General features: G+C 39.8%; 1 protein-coding gene across 1 annotated transcript; it reads right to left on the bottom strand.

The window, feature by feature from the left end:
- Positions 1-4,157: 4,157 nt before the first annotated feature.
- On the bottom strand, positions 4,158-7,353 carry LOC110824975 (cytokinin dehydrogenase 2-like). Its single transcript, XM_088208298.1, has 5 exons — positions 6,550-7,353; positions 5,709-5,836; positions 5,383-5,634; positions 4,900-5,159; positions 4,158-4,782 (listed from the first exon to the last, which is right to left on the bottom strand). Exons 1-5 carry the CDS (start codon positions 7,184-7,186, stop codon positions 4,494-4,496), a joined length of 1,566 nt encoding a protein of 521 aa, XP_088064424.1. The 5' UTR covers positions 7,187-7,353; the 3' UTR covers positions 4,158-4,493.
- Between the last annotated feature and the right edge of the window lie 10,853 nt (positions 7,354-18,206).

An 18,206-nucleotide genomic window follows, 5' to 3' on the forward strand; every position in this document is an offset into this window, starting at 1 on the left:
TCTGCATTTCATCGCCACTCTAGTCTTTCTGCCTCTCCCATCATTCCACCAAATATGTTCATTTATAGGCAGAAAAACCTAGCATCGGACATGCCTTTTCCTATTTAAGCTTCTTTCTTCCCTTTGAGAGGCGTACATGCCTTTTTCCATCTCTGAGTTTTTCTTTTTTTAATTTTTTTTCTCTCCAAAAAGGTGTAGTTATGCCTTTGGTTCCAAGCTTCAAAATGACAGTCTTTTTTTACTATTGGTGATGGGCTGGGCTTATTGCAAATATGGGTGAAAACTTCATCTTTTCTTCTTCTCTTTTCGACCTATTTTCCTCTTTTCTTCACAAATGTAATCTGTATCCAAATTTTATTCATTAATTTATTTTTAACTCAAAATTTATTTCAAGTTCTTATAAATTCAAGTAATAAGCATAATATCGGTCCTCAATGGAAAGTTTGTGTAATAAATAAATAAATTTCAATTTTTTGATAAAATAAATTAAATTAGAACATAGGATTTAAATGAAAGAATTTTAGAAATTAAAGGTTTTTTTTATAAATTTTAAAGGATTTAAGTGAAAACATATGGAAAAAAGGGGTCAAATGCATTATTAAATAAGAGTGAAAGGGGGCAAATAATAAATCAGGAAATGAACGGTCAAAATCGCACCCATCTGAGAGATCCGACAACTTTAAGGCCATGTTTGGATAAATTTTAATGATAGGTAATTAATATATAACAATGACAGTAATTGGATGACAATGACACATGATGAGAATGACAATTTTTTTTTTATATTCGTATAATTGTGTATTAATATATATTAATTATAGCTATTTTGTTTGAATGATAGGATGATATGCTTGTATTTTTAATTAAATTATTAATTTACTCATATATTATTATATGTAATAGTAAATGGTATATAAGAAATATGTAATGAAAAATAAATAAATTGTATAAAAATATAATTAAATTTATATTTAAATAAATAATTATTATTCATAATCAAATGAAATTTTTATATTTGATAAAATAAATAATTATTATTTATATTATCATATAAATTTAATTTTAATAAAAATAAATTTATTTATACATTAAAAACAAATAGTTTTAATTATATATTATTATATTAAATCTAAAATTATTTTAAGAAATAAAAAATTAAAATGTGTTTGAAAGAATCATTTATTTAAGATAGTATAACAGGAATTAAACATATTTTATGAGGGTATAACGGAAAATACAATTATTTGTCCGTCACATACCACCGATTCGGTGGTTTTTAAAACTTATCTAAAATGTGTCAGTTCGATACCGTTTGCTATCATCTCATCGGTTAGAAATTGAAACAAATAAGATTTTATCACGTCCATGGAGTACTATATATTAATTGACTACCATTTACCACTATCCAAACATGAGGTAAATCGCATCCAATTGAACGGTCAAGATATAATCTTGCAAGATTGGACAGCTAGAAAAATTAGTATTTAAAGAAGTAAATTAAGGTTCCTCATTCTGCAAAGTGAGAGCCAAAAATGAGAGAGGAAGAGAGCTGTGTTCGAGCGAGTGAGGAAGGAGACCGAGTTGAGTGAGGGTCGAGCCGAGAGGGAGAAGAGAACATCAAGAGAGAGGGACAAGCAAGGAAAACTAGAAAGAGAGAAGGAAACACGACCGAAGAGGAAAAAAAAGGTGTCGGGGAGGTAGAAATTCGAAGGAAGAAAAGGAAAAAAAGAGTCACGACAGGGGAACACCGCATTACTAGTGGATTTTGAAGCTATGTTGTACGCGTCACCGAAGTTCAAAAAACAAGTGAGTTTTTATCCCTTTCCACTTCGCCAAGTTCCCCGTTTTGCATCTCACTCGAGCGGATATGCAGGTGTCAAGCTGAATCATTCAACCCGTCGTGGTAAGTGAGGAGTTTTCTCTTAGAGAACTGGGAAAAATCATTTTTCGAAGGCTAGGAATCAAAACTCGAAGCTGTTCGGGTATTCACGGCACCCAACCCAAATCTAGTAATTCTTTTTCCCTTTTCTATCAAGGTTTTTGATGGGAGCATGTGTTGACACATATGTGTGCATGTGTGTGTTGAACTGGAAAGTATAATGCTCACATCAATGCAGTTTGCTAAAGGGTAGTTCGGTGGGTATCGAAGAACCGAGCTGTGCATCAGGATCCTTGGCTGTTAAGCGAACCTAGAAAACGATCTATGTGAAGGAATCTAGTAAGTACTTCCTCAATCCAAACCTAGTTTAAGATTTTGAAAGTTATCGCATGTATATTCTTAATGTTTATGTGTGTTTGAGCCTAGTACAGATACTTCACTGATATACTGAGTAGAACAAAGACCTGAACACCATCTAGGCAGCGTGAGCCTATCAGGAGGAGTTTAGGACATTTGATTTATGATGGTTGCGTGCATATTTCGTTGTTTTTGATAATTGTGAATCTGCATGACTACTATGTGACCCAACATAAAAAGGACAAATTTTGAGATTTATAATAACATAAAATAAAATTGTAATTTGAAAATAACTAAAATTAATTAGAGTAAGAATTAATAAATTAAATAAATGAAGAAATCAGAAAAAAAAAAGAGTGAACATGAGTGAGTTGTATATAGATTCTAAATACCTACTCGTTTAATTTGAATCGAAGAGGAGAGGGTGCGTGTGTGGCTGAAATTTATCGGGTATGGTGAATCTGGACATGGATAGAATTTGAAACTTAGTTTAGCCGTGGATAAATATTTGTGAGCATGGATTATTTAGTAAACGTAACTGCTATGACCAATGTGAGATTGTGTCCTATGTATGTGATGGGAGGATCCTGTTCGCTCCTCCTTGATGATGATATAAACGACATCTCGCAATGAAACATTAGAGATGATCTCTTGAGTGTATATATCATAAATGATATTCGAGTATAATTGAGAAATCTGATTGGAAATATATGGAATTTGAATGTCATAAAAAATTGTGTATGATAAACGAATTCTGGTTTTAGAAAATTGTAAAATTTTATATAATTTTGTATTAAAAATATTACTATTGCATCTGTTACATATTGTGTGTTTTTGCATGATATTTTATCTAGATTTTAGAATAACAAGAATACTTATTGAGTTGGTGAAACTCATTAAATTTTACCCTGATATTTTTCAGAGAAGGAAGAAGAACCAGAATAGTTGCCGGATGAGTAAAATTTATGAAAGTGTTTTAGTTACTGTATATTTTATTTATATTCTAGGATTACTATCTTGTTTTGTTAAAACTCTATATTTTGACCTCATATTCTGTATATATAAATACTGTATATATCACATGAGATGTTGAGTTTTATGTTAAACTTTTGAATTATGCATATGTATGTTTTGTAGGCCCATTGGATGATGAATAATATGAGTAGTTTTTGTACTTCATTATTGGGGTTCGGGGCATTACAATAAGGACATTAAAAATATAATAAAAGTGTTGTGCATCATTCGATGGACGATTATGAATTTAAATTATAAATTCGTCTGTGGAATTATGCGCACCGACATCTGTAGCTCCTCTGGAGTAGAGGAGGTTACAACTTGATTAAGTTGAAGTCCCAACTTAGAGTATTCATGTGTACAAAAACTCATTTTTAGGTCATCCATGCATGTTTTAATGTTTCCATTTTTTTCTAATAAAATTTATGATGTTATTCACTTTACCTTATGTTAGAAAAGTGTTGAAAATTTGAGATAAATTTAAATGTATATATATATATATATATACTTAGAAATTAAAATGAAAAATAGTTTACAGATTAAGAATTAAAATAGTAATTCATCTTATAAATAGTATTTCTTTTTATATTTTTATTAAAAAAAATTTATTTATATTTAGTTAGTTCGCATAATATTATATTTATATTATTTTCTGTATAATAATAATAATAATAACAACAATAATTTTTTTTTAATTTATATTCTGTACAATAGTAGAGTGTATAAATTTGATTTTAATAATAAAGAATACATAGGCTAGATATATTATTTATCATTTCTCTTATTATCATAAAATATAAATAAATTTATTAATGCATTAACATAATGCATGATGAACGGACAAATATATACTATTTTCATTTCCAATCGCGGCCAAGTGGTCCATTTATATGTTCGCCACCCTTTCTTCAGCTTTGATACAAGCAACAACTCCTCCCTAGACTACTTTTAATTAAGGATATTGTTAACGATAAAGGACGTTAATATTCACCTATATGTATGATTGATTGTTTTCCAAATTTTATCTTATCTAACCTCATATTACACTCACTATAGACTGTACATCTTGTATTCATCTACATGTAGAAATATTAGAGTTAATTAATTATGTAACTATTAAGAAAGATAGGAGTGATCATCAGTTAATTGCAGTAAAAAATGAACTTGGTGATGATCAGTGACTAGAATCATTTCAAAATTAAGGTTTCTAATATTAAAAGCACACGATCTATTTCATTATGCTTCAGTTAAAAATATTTTGTCCTGGCGATAAAATCATCTTGGGATCAAACAAAGCTTTCATCTCCTTGAAAGTATTCCACTTGGACCCAAAATGCTTCTTCCATTTTTCTTTAGTTTTGAATTGAGGAAGATAATGTTTAACTTGAATACCAGCACTCTCACAGAAGCGTATGATGTCATCATTTTGATCATCATACATCTTCAAATTATCACGCTGGCTCAACTGCAAGAATCCTACAGTGTAGAATTCTTTTTCATCCGGTATCACCGCTGACATTTTATCATTCCATCTGCATGGTTTTATGTCTCATACGTCAAATTAAATTCATACGTTGAATCAACTTATACGTAGTTTATATAATTATTATGTTTATATAGATGTTGAGAGGCTTAGAATAAAAACTTACTTGCTTCGATGCATAGGGTAAGTGAGGATAAGTCCTTTAGTGATGTTGCGTTTAAGAATAATATCTCTGAAAACACCATCATTGAAATCTTTTATTCGAGATTTTGGTACGAAGAGATTCAACCATGGATGGGGCACCTCCCATAATCCTTGTGACCTTAGAAATTCTTCTTCAGCTTTAACCCTATTCAAAAACTCTGCATAGAACACATCTTTGGCATATATGATTCCATTAAACTCGTCCATTAATTGTTGAAGCTCCTAAATCAAAAAAATAATAAATATTAATATAGATGAGTCAATTAGAAATTTCGACTCAACAACAATAATCTCAAAATAATTACAAGGATGTAAGTTAGAAGATCTTATAGTTATTATTCGTTTATTTTAATTTTTTGTTAAAAATTATAGAAATAATCTTCAGATTCATCTGTATTTTTGAAATACTTTACATTATAATTTTAATTTTCATAAGTATATGTACCTTTTCAGTAATAGTCTTGGTAGCATCATCATAATATTGGGCAAATTCAATGACATAGAGGATACCATGTTGTTTGATTAGAGGAAGTATCTTTGATTGATCATCAGGTGGGAAAAAGGAGACATCTGGAGAACCATTGTCTAGAAGAAGAGAACCTTCAAGATAATATTTTCCTGAGTTTGGATTAATGAAAGCTAATTGATCTTTTGAAAATGCATCAAAATTGGTGTAAACCATTTTCACCCATTTAGCCTGCAGCATACACCACCCATTAATTCAACAATTATTTATATATAGGCTGCATGCACTTTATTATATGTACTTACCCTCTTTGGTGCAGGAGCCAAGACAATTCTGGCTCTGTTTATAATCCCAAATTGACCTAATCCTCCTAGAACTGCATAAAACAAGTTTGGGTTTTGTTCTGGAGAACATGTAAGAAACTCACCTTTTCCTGAATCCAAACAAAGGACAAATTTCATTACTTATAATAAGCCATGGATTATATATACACACATACACACAGAGAGAAGACCATAAGTATAAAATATAATGTACTTTGAAATAAAATATATGTAGATATGGACTAATTCCAACTATATTAAAATAATAAACATAAAAACTAAGAATCATAGAGCAAGTCAGCTTCTACGCCTAGCTAAGACAAGGCTTTGATATATATATATATATATATATATATATATATACATACATACATTATACATTGAAAACTTTGTGAACTGAATCATAGTTGATTTTTTATATATATGAATAGCCGTCTAAATTTGATTAATGACATTTAGAAGAACTCATTGTATTATATGCTACTGAGAAGATCATAGACGTCTACAAACATATATAATCAAATGAGAAAAAAATTGATCTTTTATATATATATATTCCTGAAGGTTTGTATATATATACATACATGCGTAAAAAATTGATCTTATATATGTATATATATTCAATTTGTTGACAGAGAAGGGCTTTTTTTCTGTTTTCTTTTGAGAATTGATCACAATATTTAAGTAGTACACGTTGAAAGCTGAAACTGACTCTAGTCATAATATATAGATGCTTCAAAACGCAGCCGTTTTTGTGGATAAAATCTTCAACTAGACAAAAAAACCAAAAAAATGAAACTAGATTTAGGACACGAAATCTTACCAGTGACAACATCTAATTCATGAACATTCGCAATCTGAGGACCATGTCGGAAAGTTTGTCCACCGATCCCGGCATTTGACAGCGTCCCACCAACGGTCAGGTACAAGTAATCCGTCCAAGAAACCGGCGTTAATCCAGCCTTGAGAGTCTCTTTCATCACGTCGATCCACAGTTGTTCGCCGCCGACGTCTGCATAAAACCCCGAGTTATGATTACCAGACACCAAAACTCCACTATTCAGACAAGTCATGTTCACCACAACTCCCTTAAGCGCCATGGCCTGTCCACGGACCGAGTGTGCAGCGCCTCTTGCAGCAACTGGAGGTGGAGCTTGATGGAGGAAGACGGAGTTTATGAAGGAGGTGATATCTGAAACTGAAGAAGGGCAAAGAACTCCGGCGGGGACTAGTTCGGTGATGTTACCGAAGTCGTGAGAAGCTGCTTGGATGGATTTGGGATCGGATTGGAGCATGGCTACGATATCAGAGCTTAAAGTTGGAGACGATGGGTGTGTGATATTCTTCTTCCATTGCCGATAATGATTAGTTGATGATACGAGTTGTGACATTAGACAAACGATGGTGAATATCATGATGGGACTATGTGTTTTTGGGTTATTTAGATTCCTTGAATCCATTTTTTTCCAAGAGAGAAAAAGAATGTAAGGTTGGTGATGAATAGAGAAGAGGACCTTGAGTCATAAATAGGGGAGGAGGGAAGGCAGGGAGGTGAAGTTGGCTTTTGGAAATAAATTTTGTTGGTTCTTATACGACGTCGTGTGGCAGCTAGAAGGGCAATCTGTATATTTGGTCAAACATGTGCAACTTGCAACGTTCTTCCCTTTTCTAAATAAATCTTGATTCAATTGGAAAGAAAATAAATGTTAGTTATAAAAGCAGATTTTTTAAATAAAATCTTTATTTGATTGCTAATTTATTTATACGTAAGCAGATTTTATATATCTTAACTTTTTATCATATATATATATATATATATAAATATATATTGTAATAAATTTTTATGAATTGAGTGTGTTCTGAAATTTACAATTCAACTCCTTCAACATTTGAAAGGGATGAAAAAATTAATCTCACAATAAAATATTATTAAGAATATACATAAAATATTCTCTAATATATAAATAAAATATCTACTGAATCAAATTTGTAACACTCGCGAATTAAATAAATTCACAAAAATAGATTTTATAAATTAAATTAAACTCAAATTTAGATAAATTAAGATTTTGGAGACTTACACAAATAAAAATTAAAGTTTTTGGGGTCTTTTGTAATTACAAAGGACTAAAATGAGTTAAATATAAATATTTAGGACCTTAAAATAATTATTTAAAAATTTAAAAATCATGAAAAATATGAATAATAAATAAAATAAATAATTTAGAATATTTTTGAAGTAAAATTATAAAGTTATGGTCATTTTATAATTAAAATGGGACTAATTACAATTGTTTATAATTAAAATAATTTTAGTGACCAGAGGTCACTCTACAATTGTTTATAAACAAGACACGTCATTTGCTGACTTGGCAATTCAATCTATCTGGTTGCGCCATGTGGCGGCCATGTCAGGATGATATTCCATGCAGATTTCACATGCTGGAGATCCGCATGTTGGATGATCGAATGGCCTGGATGTTTTAGTGAAGATCGAATGGCAAAGGATCTTTTCCGCCTTTGGATGCGATCCAACGGCTCCTAGATGTGCAGAGGATGATGATTAAGATCGCGAGGCTCACAAACCAGATGCAGATTGGACGATTGGGGCGCGTGTTGATTGATCGCACGGTCTGCGTGTGATCTGTGAAGCACCGGCCACGATTCATCTTGAGTGTGATCTGACGATCATGAATTTCAATGACTCTGATGAGTCAGAATTTGAATCAACAGTGTAGATCTTTTTAGGAAGAGAAGTGACTAATTTGCCCTTAATGAAAGTTGATCGAACGGTCCATATGTGGGTAGATTAGATCTAATCCTATGGATAGAAACTATTTGGGGGTGGCTATTTAAGGGTCCTCTTCTTGTGACCCTGACCCTAACCGCCATAAGAGAAGGGAGTGGGAGAGAGTGGGATGTCGGAGAAAGGAAGAGGGTGGCGGGGCACGGCTGTGCCACTGTGCAAGATAGCAAAACTAACTCCAGTAAACGTGTTTCTCTTCTTTATTTCATTGTTTCTCTCTCTTTTTCCTAAGTGTATGTGTATTTTTTCATTTTAGTTAAAAACGTAAAATCCGATAGCTTCATCAGTCCTTCAAATGACCTTCACGGTCAGAGCTCCTCTTTTTTGCTATGGAGAGATTTGAGACTTCACCTGTAACGACCCCGAAAATATTAAAATGAAATGAGTATTTAAATATATCAAATGCAGAAGCGAGATCAAAATTTCAGTTAACATCCCTTACACGAAAACCAAAAACGTACTTAAAATATAAAAGATTAAACTAACTAAAAGAGAAACTCGAAAATAAAGTTATGAGTATGACTACAGAGTCTCTAGGCATCCCTTTCGTCGTCCTCCTGCGGAACGGGCTCGGGAACCATGTCTTCCTGATCTGAAATGGTTAAATAAGGAGTGAGCTACACTAGCCCAGTAAGAACATCACGATATCTTACCGTCATGGAGGTAAAGGTGGGTAGAAAACACAAAAAGACCAATGGAGCATAATTCACAATAAACTCATTTATCAGTAATAAAACCCTTTACCATCCACTTACCTCGGTGGAATTTATGAAAAAATATAAGAAAAACAATAACATTATCATAATCATGGAATAATATAAGCTGTGAAACATAACACTTATCACGCCTCTTATAATTCAATCATTATACAACATATCTTTTTCTCATTTACCAGCCTACTAGTATTTGTGGGGGTCCATAGGGGTCCCGCTACCCGTTAACCTTTAACATTCATAATCAGTTTCCAGGGCCGTCCCCATACCCCGTCCGGTATGGGCGCCAAAACCATAAACCTCAATACCCCGTCCGGTATGAGGGTGAAACGGGCCGTCCCCATACCCCGTCCGGTATGGGCGCCAAAACCATAAACCTCAATACCCCGTCCGGTATGAGGGTGAAACGGGCCGTCCCCATACCCCGTCCGGTATGGGCGCCAATACCATAAGATCTCCATACCCCGTCCGGCATGTGAGACCACAATCCCGGTAGGGTTCCCTACGGACCCAGTCCGTCCACCATCTCCCAGGATATCTAGTCAGGCTGACCCCATAATACAATTATCAGTCTACACAATCTTTTATTTTTCTTTTCCTCAGTCAGCATCATCAATTCACATTTAAACAAGCAAATCGTAATTCATGCCAAACAGACAACATACAGTATCAGTTTTTCAGTCATTCAACCCATAATTAATAAAAACGTAGTATATGCACACAAATCTGTAAAATGAACACATCAAACCTCATTTTGCATTTAAAGCTGTAAACAGGCCAAATAACAGTAAATCACCAATCACACTAGACTCGGGCTCCATTAGCCACCTTAAGCAATTTCACACATTCGTTAATTCAAGAAATACCGTTTTATCATTTTGAACTTTAATACCGTGATAGGAAATAGGGTGAGGGGTCCTTACTCGTTTCAGGATCCGAACACGGCTTCACAGTGCGCTTGCAGGCTGTCCCTAAGTTTCTCTGAATTTTTCTCGGGGAACTGAAACGCACTACTGGTACCGGCGGCGGCGCCCTCGGGTGCGGCGGCTCTCCGGTGAGGTTCGTGTTTTGGTAATTCGGCTCTGGTCAACCTGTAGAGAAAAGAATGGTGATCACGGTGATATAAAAATTGCATCAAACGGAGGCCGGGAATGGCCTCATCGGAGGCAAAAATCGAGAAGGGGCGCGGCGGCGCCGCTGGGCTTCGGCCGTGTATTCTGGCCGTTTGGCCGGGATTTTGGCTCCGATTTGGCCACAGGAGGAATCAGCGTGGAAAAACGAGTCGGGAGTACGAAATTTACCTCGATCGGCGGTCGGAAGTTCCTCCGGTGCGGCGGCGGGTGGCGGCGGCCGGCTTCTGGTTCGTCTTCTTCGGCGAGCGGCAGACGGCTAGGGTTTGTGGTCTGGTGTGGGGGTTCTATTTATAACCCCTTGCCCTTTGATCTCAGCCGTCCATTTTGTTTTAATCTGGACCGTCCGTTTTTGATTAAATCTGGGCCGTCCGTGCATTTAAATCTGGGCCGTCCGATCGCGCCCACGCGGATCGCCAACGTGGCCCTTTTTGGAACGACGTGATTTTGACACATGGCAGGTCCCGGTTGGCCGGGACTACTGACGTGGTTTTTTTTTTTTTTTTCTCTTTCCTCCTCCTTTCCGGGCGCTACAACTCTCCCCCCCATAAAGAAATTTGGTCCCCAAATTTGCCTCATTACTCTTGATCAAACAGATGAGGATATTGGGCCCTAAATTCTGATTCCAGTTCCCAAGTCGCCTCCCTGGGCGTGTGGTTCTGCCACCTGACTTTTACAAATGATATTTCTCGGTTGCGGAGTATCCTGCTTTCTCGGTCCGTGATACTGACCGGTACTTCTTCATAAGACAAGTCCTCTCGGAGTGGAAGCGGTTCGTGAGCCAAGACATGAGAAGGGTCCGGATTGTACTTACTAGCATAGATCATGAAACACATTATGAACCCGGGAGAGCTCAGGAGGCAGTGCAAGTCTGTAGGCAGTGGTACCAATCTTGTCTAAGATTTCAAAGGGTCCAATATATCTGGGGTTTAATTTTCCCCTCCTGCCGAACCTACTAATTCCCTTGAAGGGGGTGACTTTAAGAAACACCCGGTCGCCTTTCTCAAAGACCAGGTCTCTTCTTCGGGTATCGGCATAACTCTTTTGCCTACTCTGAGCTGTCTGGATGTTCTTCTTGATCTTAACTATCTTGGACGTGGTCTCTTCTACCAAATCCGGGCCAAACAATCTTCTATCGCCCACTTCTTCCCAACAGATCGGCGACCTGCACGGACACCCGTATAGCGCCTCGTATGGGGCCATGCCGATGCTTGCTTGGTAACTGTTGTTGTAAGCAAACTCTATCAGGGGTAGGTGGTCGTCCCAATGGCCCCCGGAGTCAAGGACACAAGCTCGGAGTATATCCTCCAGCGTACGAATTGTCCTCTCTGATTGTCCATCTGTTTGGGGGTGGAAAGCAGTACTAAGAGACAGCTTTGTTCCCATAGCTTGCTGGAAACTATTCCAAAACCGAGAAGTGAATCTGGGATCCCTGTCGGATACCACTGTTACTGGAACTCCATGCAGTCTGACTACCTCCCGGATATACATTCTTGCCAACTTGTCTAAAGGATCAGTCATTCTGATGGCCAGGAAGTGGGAAGACTTAGTGAGTCGGTCAACAATTACCCATATAGCATCATGTCCCGATCGTGCCTTGGGTAGTCCCGATACGAAGTCCATGGTGATATGTTCCCACTTCCACTCTGGAATCGGTAAAGGCTGAAGTAACCCGCCCGGGCGTTGATGTTCTGCTTTAATCTGCTGACATACCAAACACTTAGACACAAAGTCGGCTATATCTCTCTTCATCCTATTCCACCAGAACCGAGGTCGCATAGTTTGGTACATTTTCGTACTTCCTGGATGCATGGCGAACCTTGAGCTATGGGACTCTATCATGATGTCTCTTCTTAACTCACTGTCATCTGGGACACACACTCTGTCCCTGAAACGAATCAATCCGTCGGCGGAGATCTGAAATTCTGAGCTCACTCCCTGTTCTGCACTCTTTTTGCGGGTTACTAGGGCGGGGTCGACTGACTGGGCTTCCTTTATTCTTTGGATTAACTCGGGTTGGACTGCTAGGTGGCCCAAACATGTGACTCTCTTCAGGTATCGCAGGCGAACCTGCTGTGTAGCCCCAATAGACCTACATTCTGAAACCATCAGATGGGCCAGGGTGCCTGCACTTTTCCTGCTGAGGGCATCGGCCACCACGTTGCCCTTACCTGGATGGTATAGGATGTCACAATCATAGTCCTTGAGGAGTTCCATCCACCTTCTCTGACGCATGTTGAGATCCTTCTGGGTGAAGATATGCTTCAAACTCTTATGATCAGTGAAGATCTGAAAGGTCTCTTCATACAAATAATGGCGCTAGGTTTTCAAGGCGTGTATGATGGCGGCAAGCTCCAAGTCATGGGTAGGATAGTTCTTCTCATGATTCTTTAGCTGTCTAGACCCATATGCTATAACCTTTCCATGCTGCATTAGGACACAACCCAGGCCCAGATAGGAGGCATCACTATAAACCGTGTACCCTCCTGATCCACTCGGTAGAGCCAGCACTGGTGCAGTAGTCAGTCGCTTCTTCAACTCTGAAAAACTCCTCTCGCAGTTCTCATTCCATTCAAACCTTACATTCTTCTTTGTGAGTCGGGTTAGAGGAGCTGCTAGACTAGAGAACCCTTCGACAAACCGGCGGTAATAACCTGCCATCCCTAGGAAACTGTGAATTTCCTTAACTGTTGTCAGCCTTTCCCAACCAAGTACTGCTTCAACCTTTTCGGGGTTCACCGACACCCCTTCCTTCGATATAACATGTCCTAGGAAGGCGGTTTGCTCGAGCCAAAATCCACACTTGCTCAACTTTGCATACAACTTCTTTTCCCTGAGTACCTGTAGGACTTGGGCAAGATGATGAGCATGTTCTTCTCTACTTTTTGAGTAGACTAAGATATCATCGATGAACACGATGACAAATTTATCCAAGAACTCTCTGAAGATTCTGTTCATTAGATCCATAAAGATGGCCGGGGCGTTGGTTAGCCCAAACGGCATAACCAGGAACTCGTAGTGTCCGTACCTGATTCGGAATGCCGTCTTGGGGATATCTTCTGCTCTTACCTTTACCTGATGGTAACCTGATCGTAGATCTATTTTAAAAAAAATCTGTGCACCCTGCAACTGATCGAAAAGGTCATCAATCCGAGGAAGAGGATATTTGTTCTTGATTGTTACCTTGTTTATCCTTCTGTAATCAATGCACAGTCTCAACGTTCCATCTCCCTTCCTTGCAAAAGTAACCCCGGCACCCCATGGGGAAACACTGTGTCTAATGAAACCACTGTCTTGTAGCTCAGTGATCTGTTTCCTTAGTTCTTCCATCTCGATGCGACTCATTCGGTAAGGAGCTACTAAGATGGGCTGGGTACCTGGCTGTAAGTCTGTGGTGAACTCGACCTCCCTGTCCCTTGGTAGACCGGGCAGTTCATCCGGAAATACGTCTGGGAAGTCTCGGACTACTGGAATCTCTTAGATACAAACTTCTTTCTTGGGTTTACCTAGTTAGGGAAAATACAATATTAAGGCACTGGGAATTAAGGAGAAAAGAATTTGTCATTAGGGAAAATCAGTACCGAATAATTTTATTAACTTGTGAATGGCTCCTCGTTGGGAGGATTAAATACAATCTTTTTATTAAAGCAGTCTATGGTGGCGTGATACGCCGCTAGCCAATCCATTCCTAGGATTACATCAAAATCCCCTGTGTCTAACCCTATCAGGTCTACCCTCAATTTCCTATCTGCTATCTCCACGGCACATGCCCTGTAGACAACCTCTCCTAGCAATGTCTCCCCCCCAGCGGTAGATACAAGCAATAATGAATCAAGTCTATCAGGTGATACACAAATTTTGGAAGCAAGAACATGTGAAATAAAAGAATGTGATGCACCAGTATCAAACAAAATATGAGCAATGTGGCCAGAGATAGTATACATACCATGTACCACGTCTGGGTCTGCGTCGGCATCCTTCTGGGTAAGGTTGTAAACTCTGCCCTGGATTGGAGGCCTCCCTTGATTCTGGTTCCTAGGGCACTCCCTCGCATAGTGTTGGGCACTGCCGCATATGCGACAGGTGTTGTTGAGGCGGTAGCAGGGTCGGTCCCCATGATCCCTGCCGCAGTACTGGCAGATCTTCCCACGTGCTGCCCCCATAGCCTGAGGAGGGGCCTGAACGGCAGGCCTGGGCCTCTTACTGGGTTGGACAGGCATGGTAGGCGCTGGCCTGCGGAGCGGGGCTGAGGGTCGGGAACTTCCCGCTAGCTGAGGGCGGGTGTCGAAGCTCATTTCTATGATCTGCGCCTTTGCTAGGACTGCCGAATATGTCTCGAGCTCCATCACCAATAAGTGCTGTCTGATCGCCGGGCGGAGGCCCCACTGGAATTTCCTGGCCTTTCGGCCCTCATCCAACAATGTCTCCGGGGCATGTCGGCCCAGCTCCAGGAACTTGTGGGCATACTCCGACACTGTCATATTACCCTGGACCAATTGAGCAAATTCTATTTCCTTTAAATGTTGGATGTGTTTAGGGAGATACTCCGCATGGAAGGCCGCTAGGAACTGCTCCCAAGTAACTGGTACAGGCAGGGTGGCCCGCTTGAGCTCCCACCAGCGTACCGCTTCCCCTACCAGCATGTCAGAGGCAATGGCAGCCCTCTGCTCAGGAATTACTCTCAGGGTCTCAAAAGCTCTCTCAGTCTCTGCCAGCCAGTATTGGGCCTCTTCAAACGAGGATCCCCCTGAAAAGGTAAAAGGGTTCAGTCTCCTGTACCTCTCTATGAAGCCGGGGTCGATCAAGGAGGGAGCAGGGTCCCGAGGTAGAGGGACTGGGGCCGGCTGAGGGTGAACTGGGGGACCCTGTGGTGGCGCCTGCTGATGTGGTGGGGGCACCGGAATGTGCAGTGGCGGCACCTGTTGGTACTGTGGCTGTGGTACCGGATCGTACCGCGGCTGTGGTGCCGGGTGGTATCGTGGAGGAACAGGCTCCTGCCGGGGTGGCTCGGGATCAGCCTACTGTAGCGGGGGCTCAACCTGCGCTAGCGGAGGAGGTCCCGGTAACTCCCTTCTCTCCTCTTGCCTTCGCTGGGCAGCTGTGAGAGCCTCCACCATTTCGAATAGTCTATCTAAATCCTCCCGAATTGAATTATCTGGGGCCGCTCGATTTAGTGGGGGCATTCCTCTCCTCATTCTTGTGTACCTGCATTCACAAGGAATGATTGAGTAACAATATATCGGTGAGTATTTCTCTAAGGCACATTAGTGTAAGGGATGGGTCCGAGGAAATGCGGCTCTGATACCAACTGTGGCAGCCCCGGAAATTCATAATGGAATGTATATTAAAAATATCAAATGCGGAAGCGAGATCAAAATTTCAATTAACATCCCTTACACGAAAATAAAAAACGTACTTAAAATATAAAAGATTAAACTAACTAAAAGAGAAACTCGAAAATAAAGCTATGAGTATGACTACAGAGTCTCTAGGCATCCTTTTCGTCGTCCTCCTGCGGAACGGGCTCGGGAACCATGTCTTCCTGATCTGAAATGGTTAAATAAGGAGTGAGCTACACTAGCCCGTAAGAATATCACGATATCTCACCGTCACGGAGGTAAAGGTGGGTAGAAAACACAAAAAGACCAATGGAGCATAATTCACAATAAACTCATTTATCAGTAATAAAACCCTTTACCATCCACTTACCTCGGTGGAATTTATGAAACAATATAAGAAAAACAATAACATTATCATAATCATGGAATAATATAAGCTGTAAAACATAACACTTATCACGCCTCTTGTAATTCAATCATTATACAACATATCTTTTTCTCATTTACCAGCCTACTAGTATCCGTGGGGGTCCATAGGGGTCCCGCTACCCGTTAACCTCTAACATTCATAATCAGTTTCCAGGGCCGTCCCCATACCCCGTCCGGTATGGGCGCCAAAACCATAAACCTCAATACCCCGTCCGGTATAAGGGTGAAACGGGCCGTCCCCATACCCCGTCCGGTATGGGCGCCAAAACCATAAACCTCAATACCCCGTCCGGTATGAGGGTGAAACGGGCCGTCCCCATACCCCATCCGGTATGGGCGCCAAAATCATAAACCTCAATACCCCGTCCGGTATGAGGGTGAAACGGGCCGTCCCCATACCCCGTCCGGTATGGGCACCAAAACCATAAGATCTCCATACCCCGTCTGGCATGTGAGACCACAATCCCGGTAGGGTTCCCTACGGACCCGGTCCGTCCACCATCTCCCAGGATATCTAGTCAGGCTGACCCCATAATACAATTATCAGTCTACACAATCTTTTATTTTCCATTTCCTCAGTCAGCATCATCAATTCACATTTAAACAAGCAAATCGTAATTCATGCCAAACAGACAACATACAGTATCAGTTTTTCAGTCATTCAACCCATAATTAATAAAAACGTAGTATATGCACACAAATCTGTAAAATGAACACATCAAACCTCATTTTGCATTTAAAGCTGTAAACAGGCCAAATAACAGTAAATCACCAATCACACTAGACTCGGGCTCCATTAGCCACCTTAAGCAATTTCACACATTCGTTAATTCAAGAAATACCGTTTTATCATTTTGAACTTTAATACCGTGATAGAAAATAGGGTGAGGGGGACCTTACTTGTTTCGGGGTCCGAACACGGCTTCACAGTGCGCTTGCAGGCTGTCCCTAATTTTCCCTGAATTTTCCTCGGGGAACTGAAACGCACTACTGGTACCGACGGCGGCGCTCTCGGGTGCAGCGGCTCTCCGGCGAGGTTCGTGTTTTGGTGATTCGGCTCCCGTCAACCTGTAGAGAAAAGAATGGTGATCACGGTGATATAAAAATTGCATCAAACGGAGGCCGGGAAGGGCCTCATCGGAGGCAAAAACCGAGAAGGGGCGCGGCAGCGCCGTTGGGCTTCGGCCGTGTATTCTGGCCGTTTGGCCAGGATTTTGGCTCCGATTTGGCCACAGGAGGAATCAGCATGGAAAAACGAGTCGGGGGTACGAAATTTACCTCGATCGGCGGTCGGAAGTTCCTCCGGTGCGGCGGCGGGTGGTGGCGGCCGGCTTCTGGTTCGTCTTCTCCGGCGAGCGGCAGGCGGCTAGGGTTTGTGGTCTGGTGTGGGGGTTCTATTTATAACCCCTTGCCCTTTGATCTCAGCCGTCCATTTTGTTTTAATCTGGGCCGTCCGTGCGTTTAAATCTGGGCCGTCCGATCGCCCGCTTGATCTGGGCCATCCGATCGCGCCCACGCGGATCGCTAACGTGGCCCTTTTTGGAACGACGTAGTTTTGCCACGTGGCAGGTCCCGGTTGGCCGGGACTGCTGACCGGGCCTGCTGACGTGATTTTTTTTTTTTTTTTTTTTTTTTTTTTCTCTTTCCTCCTCCTTTTCCGGGCGCTACATCACCACTGTGAACTCGGGGCTTGTTTGGTCCATGCTTGGATAAGAACACTATAGTTCCTAATTCATGGTTGCTGTTTTTTCAAATATTTAAACATCTTAGTAATCAATTTTGTTTATGCCATTCATATTTTTGAGAGTGAGAGTTTGGGGGTGCAAATCGGATTGAAAACTTAATTTGACTTAGAATTTTGACTTAAACTTAGATATGTTAAACACTTAAGATTTAAGTTGATTATGTTTCCGTTAATTCTTCTTGAGTAATTGATTTATGTAGATTTGTTTCAAACTTCTTTGGGGATTTTACAAAATGCTTTAGTGAAATAAAAGTGATTAAATGATAAGAAATCAAATGTTAAACGAAAAAGGAAATAATCCTGTAAAATTTACAAATAA

This window comes from Carica papaya, chromosome 7 (assembly GCF_054855325.1).
Source record: "Carica papaya isolate Zhongbai chromosome 7, ASM5485532v1, whole genome shotgun sequence".
NCBI lineage: Eukaryota > Viridiplantae > Streptophyta > Magnoliopsida > Brassicales > Caricaceae > Carica > Carica papaya.

What these genes read in the sequence shown, in the direction of transcription:
- LOC110824975 (XM_088208298.1), bottom strand. Translation starts at nt 7,186, where the DNA reads ATGGATTCAAGGAATCTAAATAACCCAAAAACACATAGTCCCATCATG. An exon ending in TGAATTAGATGTTGTCACTG is followed by an intron (nt 5,837 to 6,549) that starts GTAAGATTTCGT and finishes GTTTGGATTCAG; the next exon opens with GAAAAGGTGAGTTTCTTACA. An exon ending in CCAAGACTATTACTGAAAAG is followed by an intron (nt 5,160 to 5,382) that starts GTACATATACTT and finishes TTTTTGATTTAG; the next exon opens with GAGCTTCAACAATTAATGGA.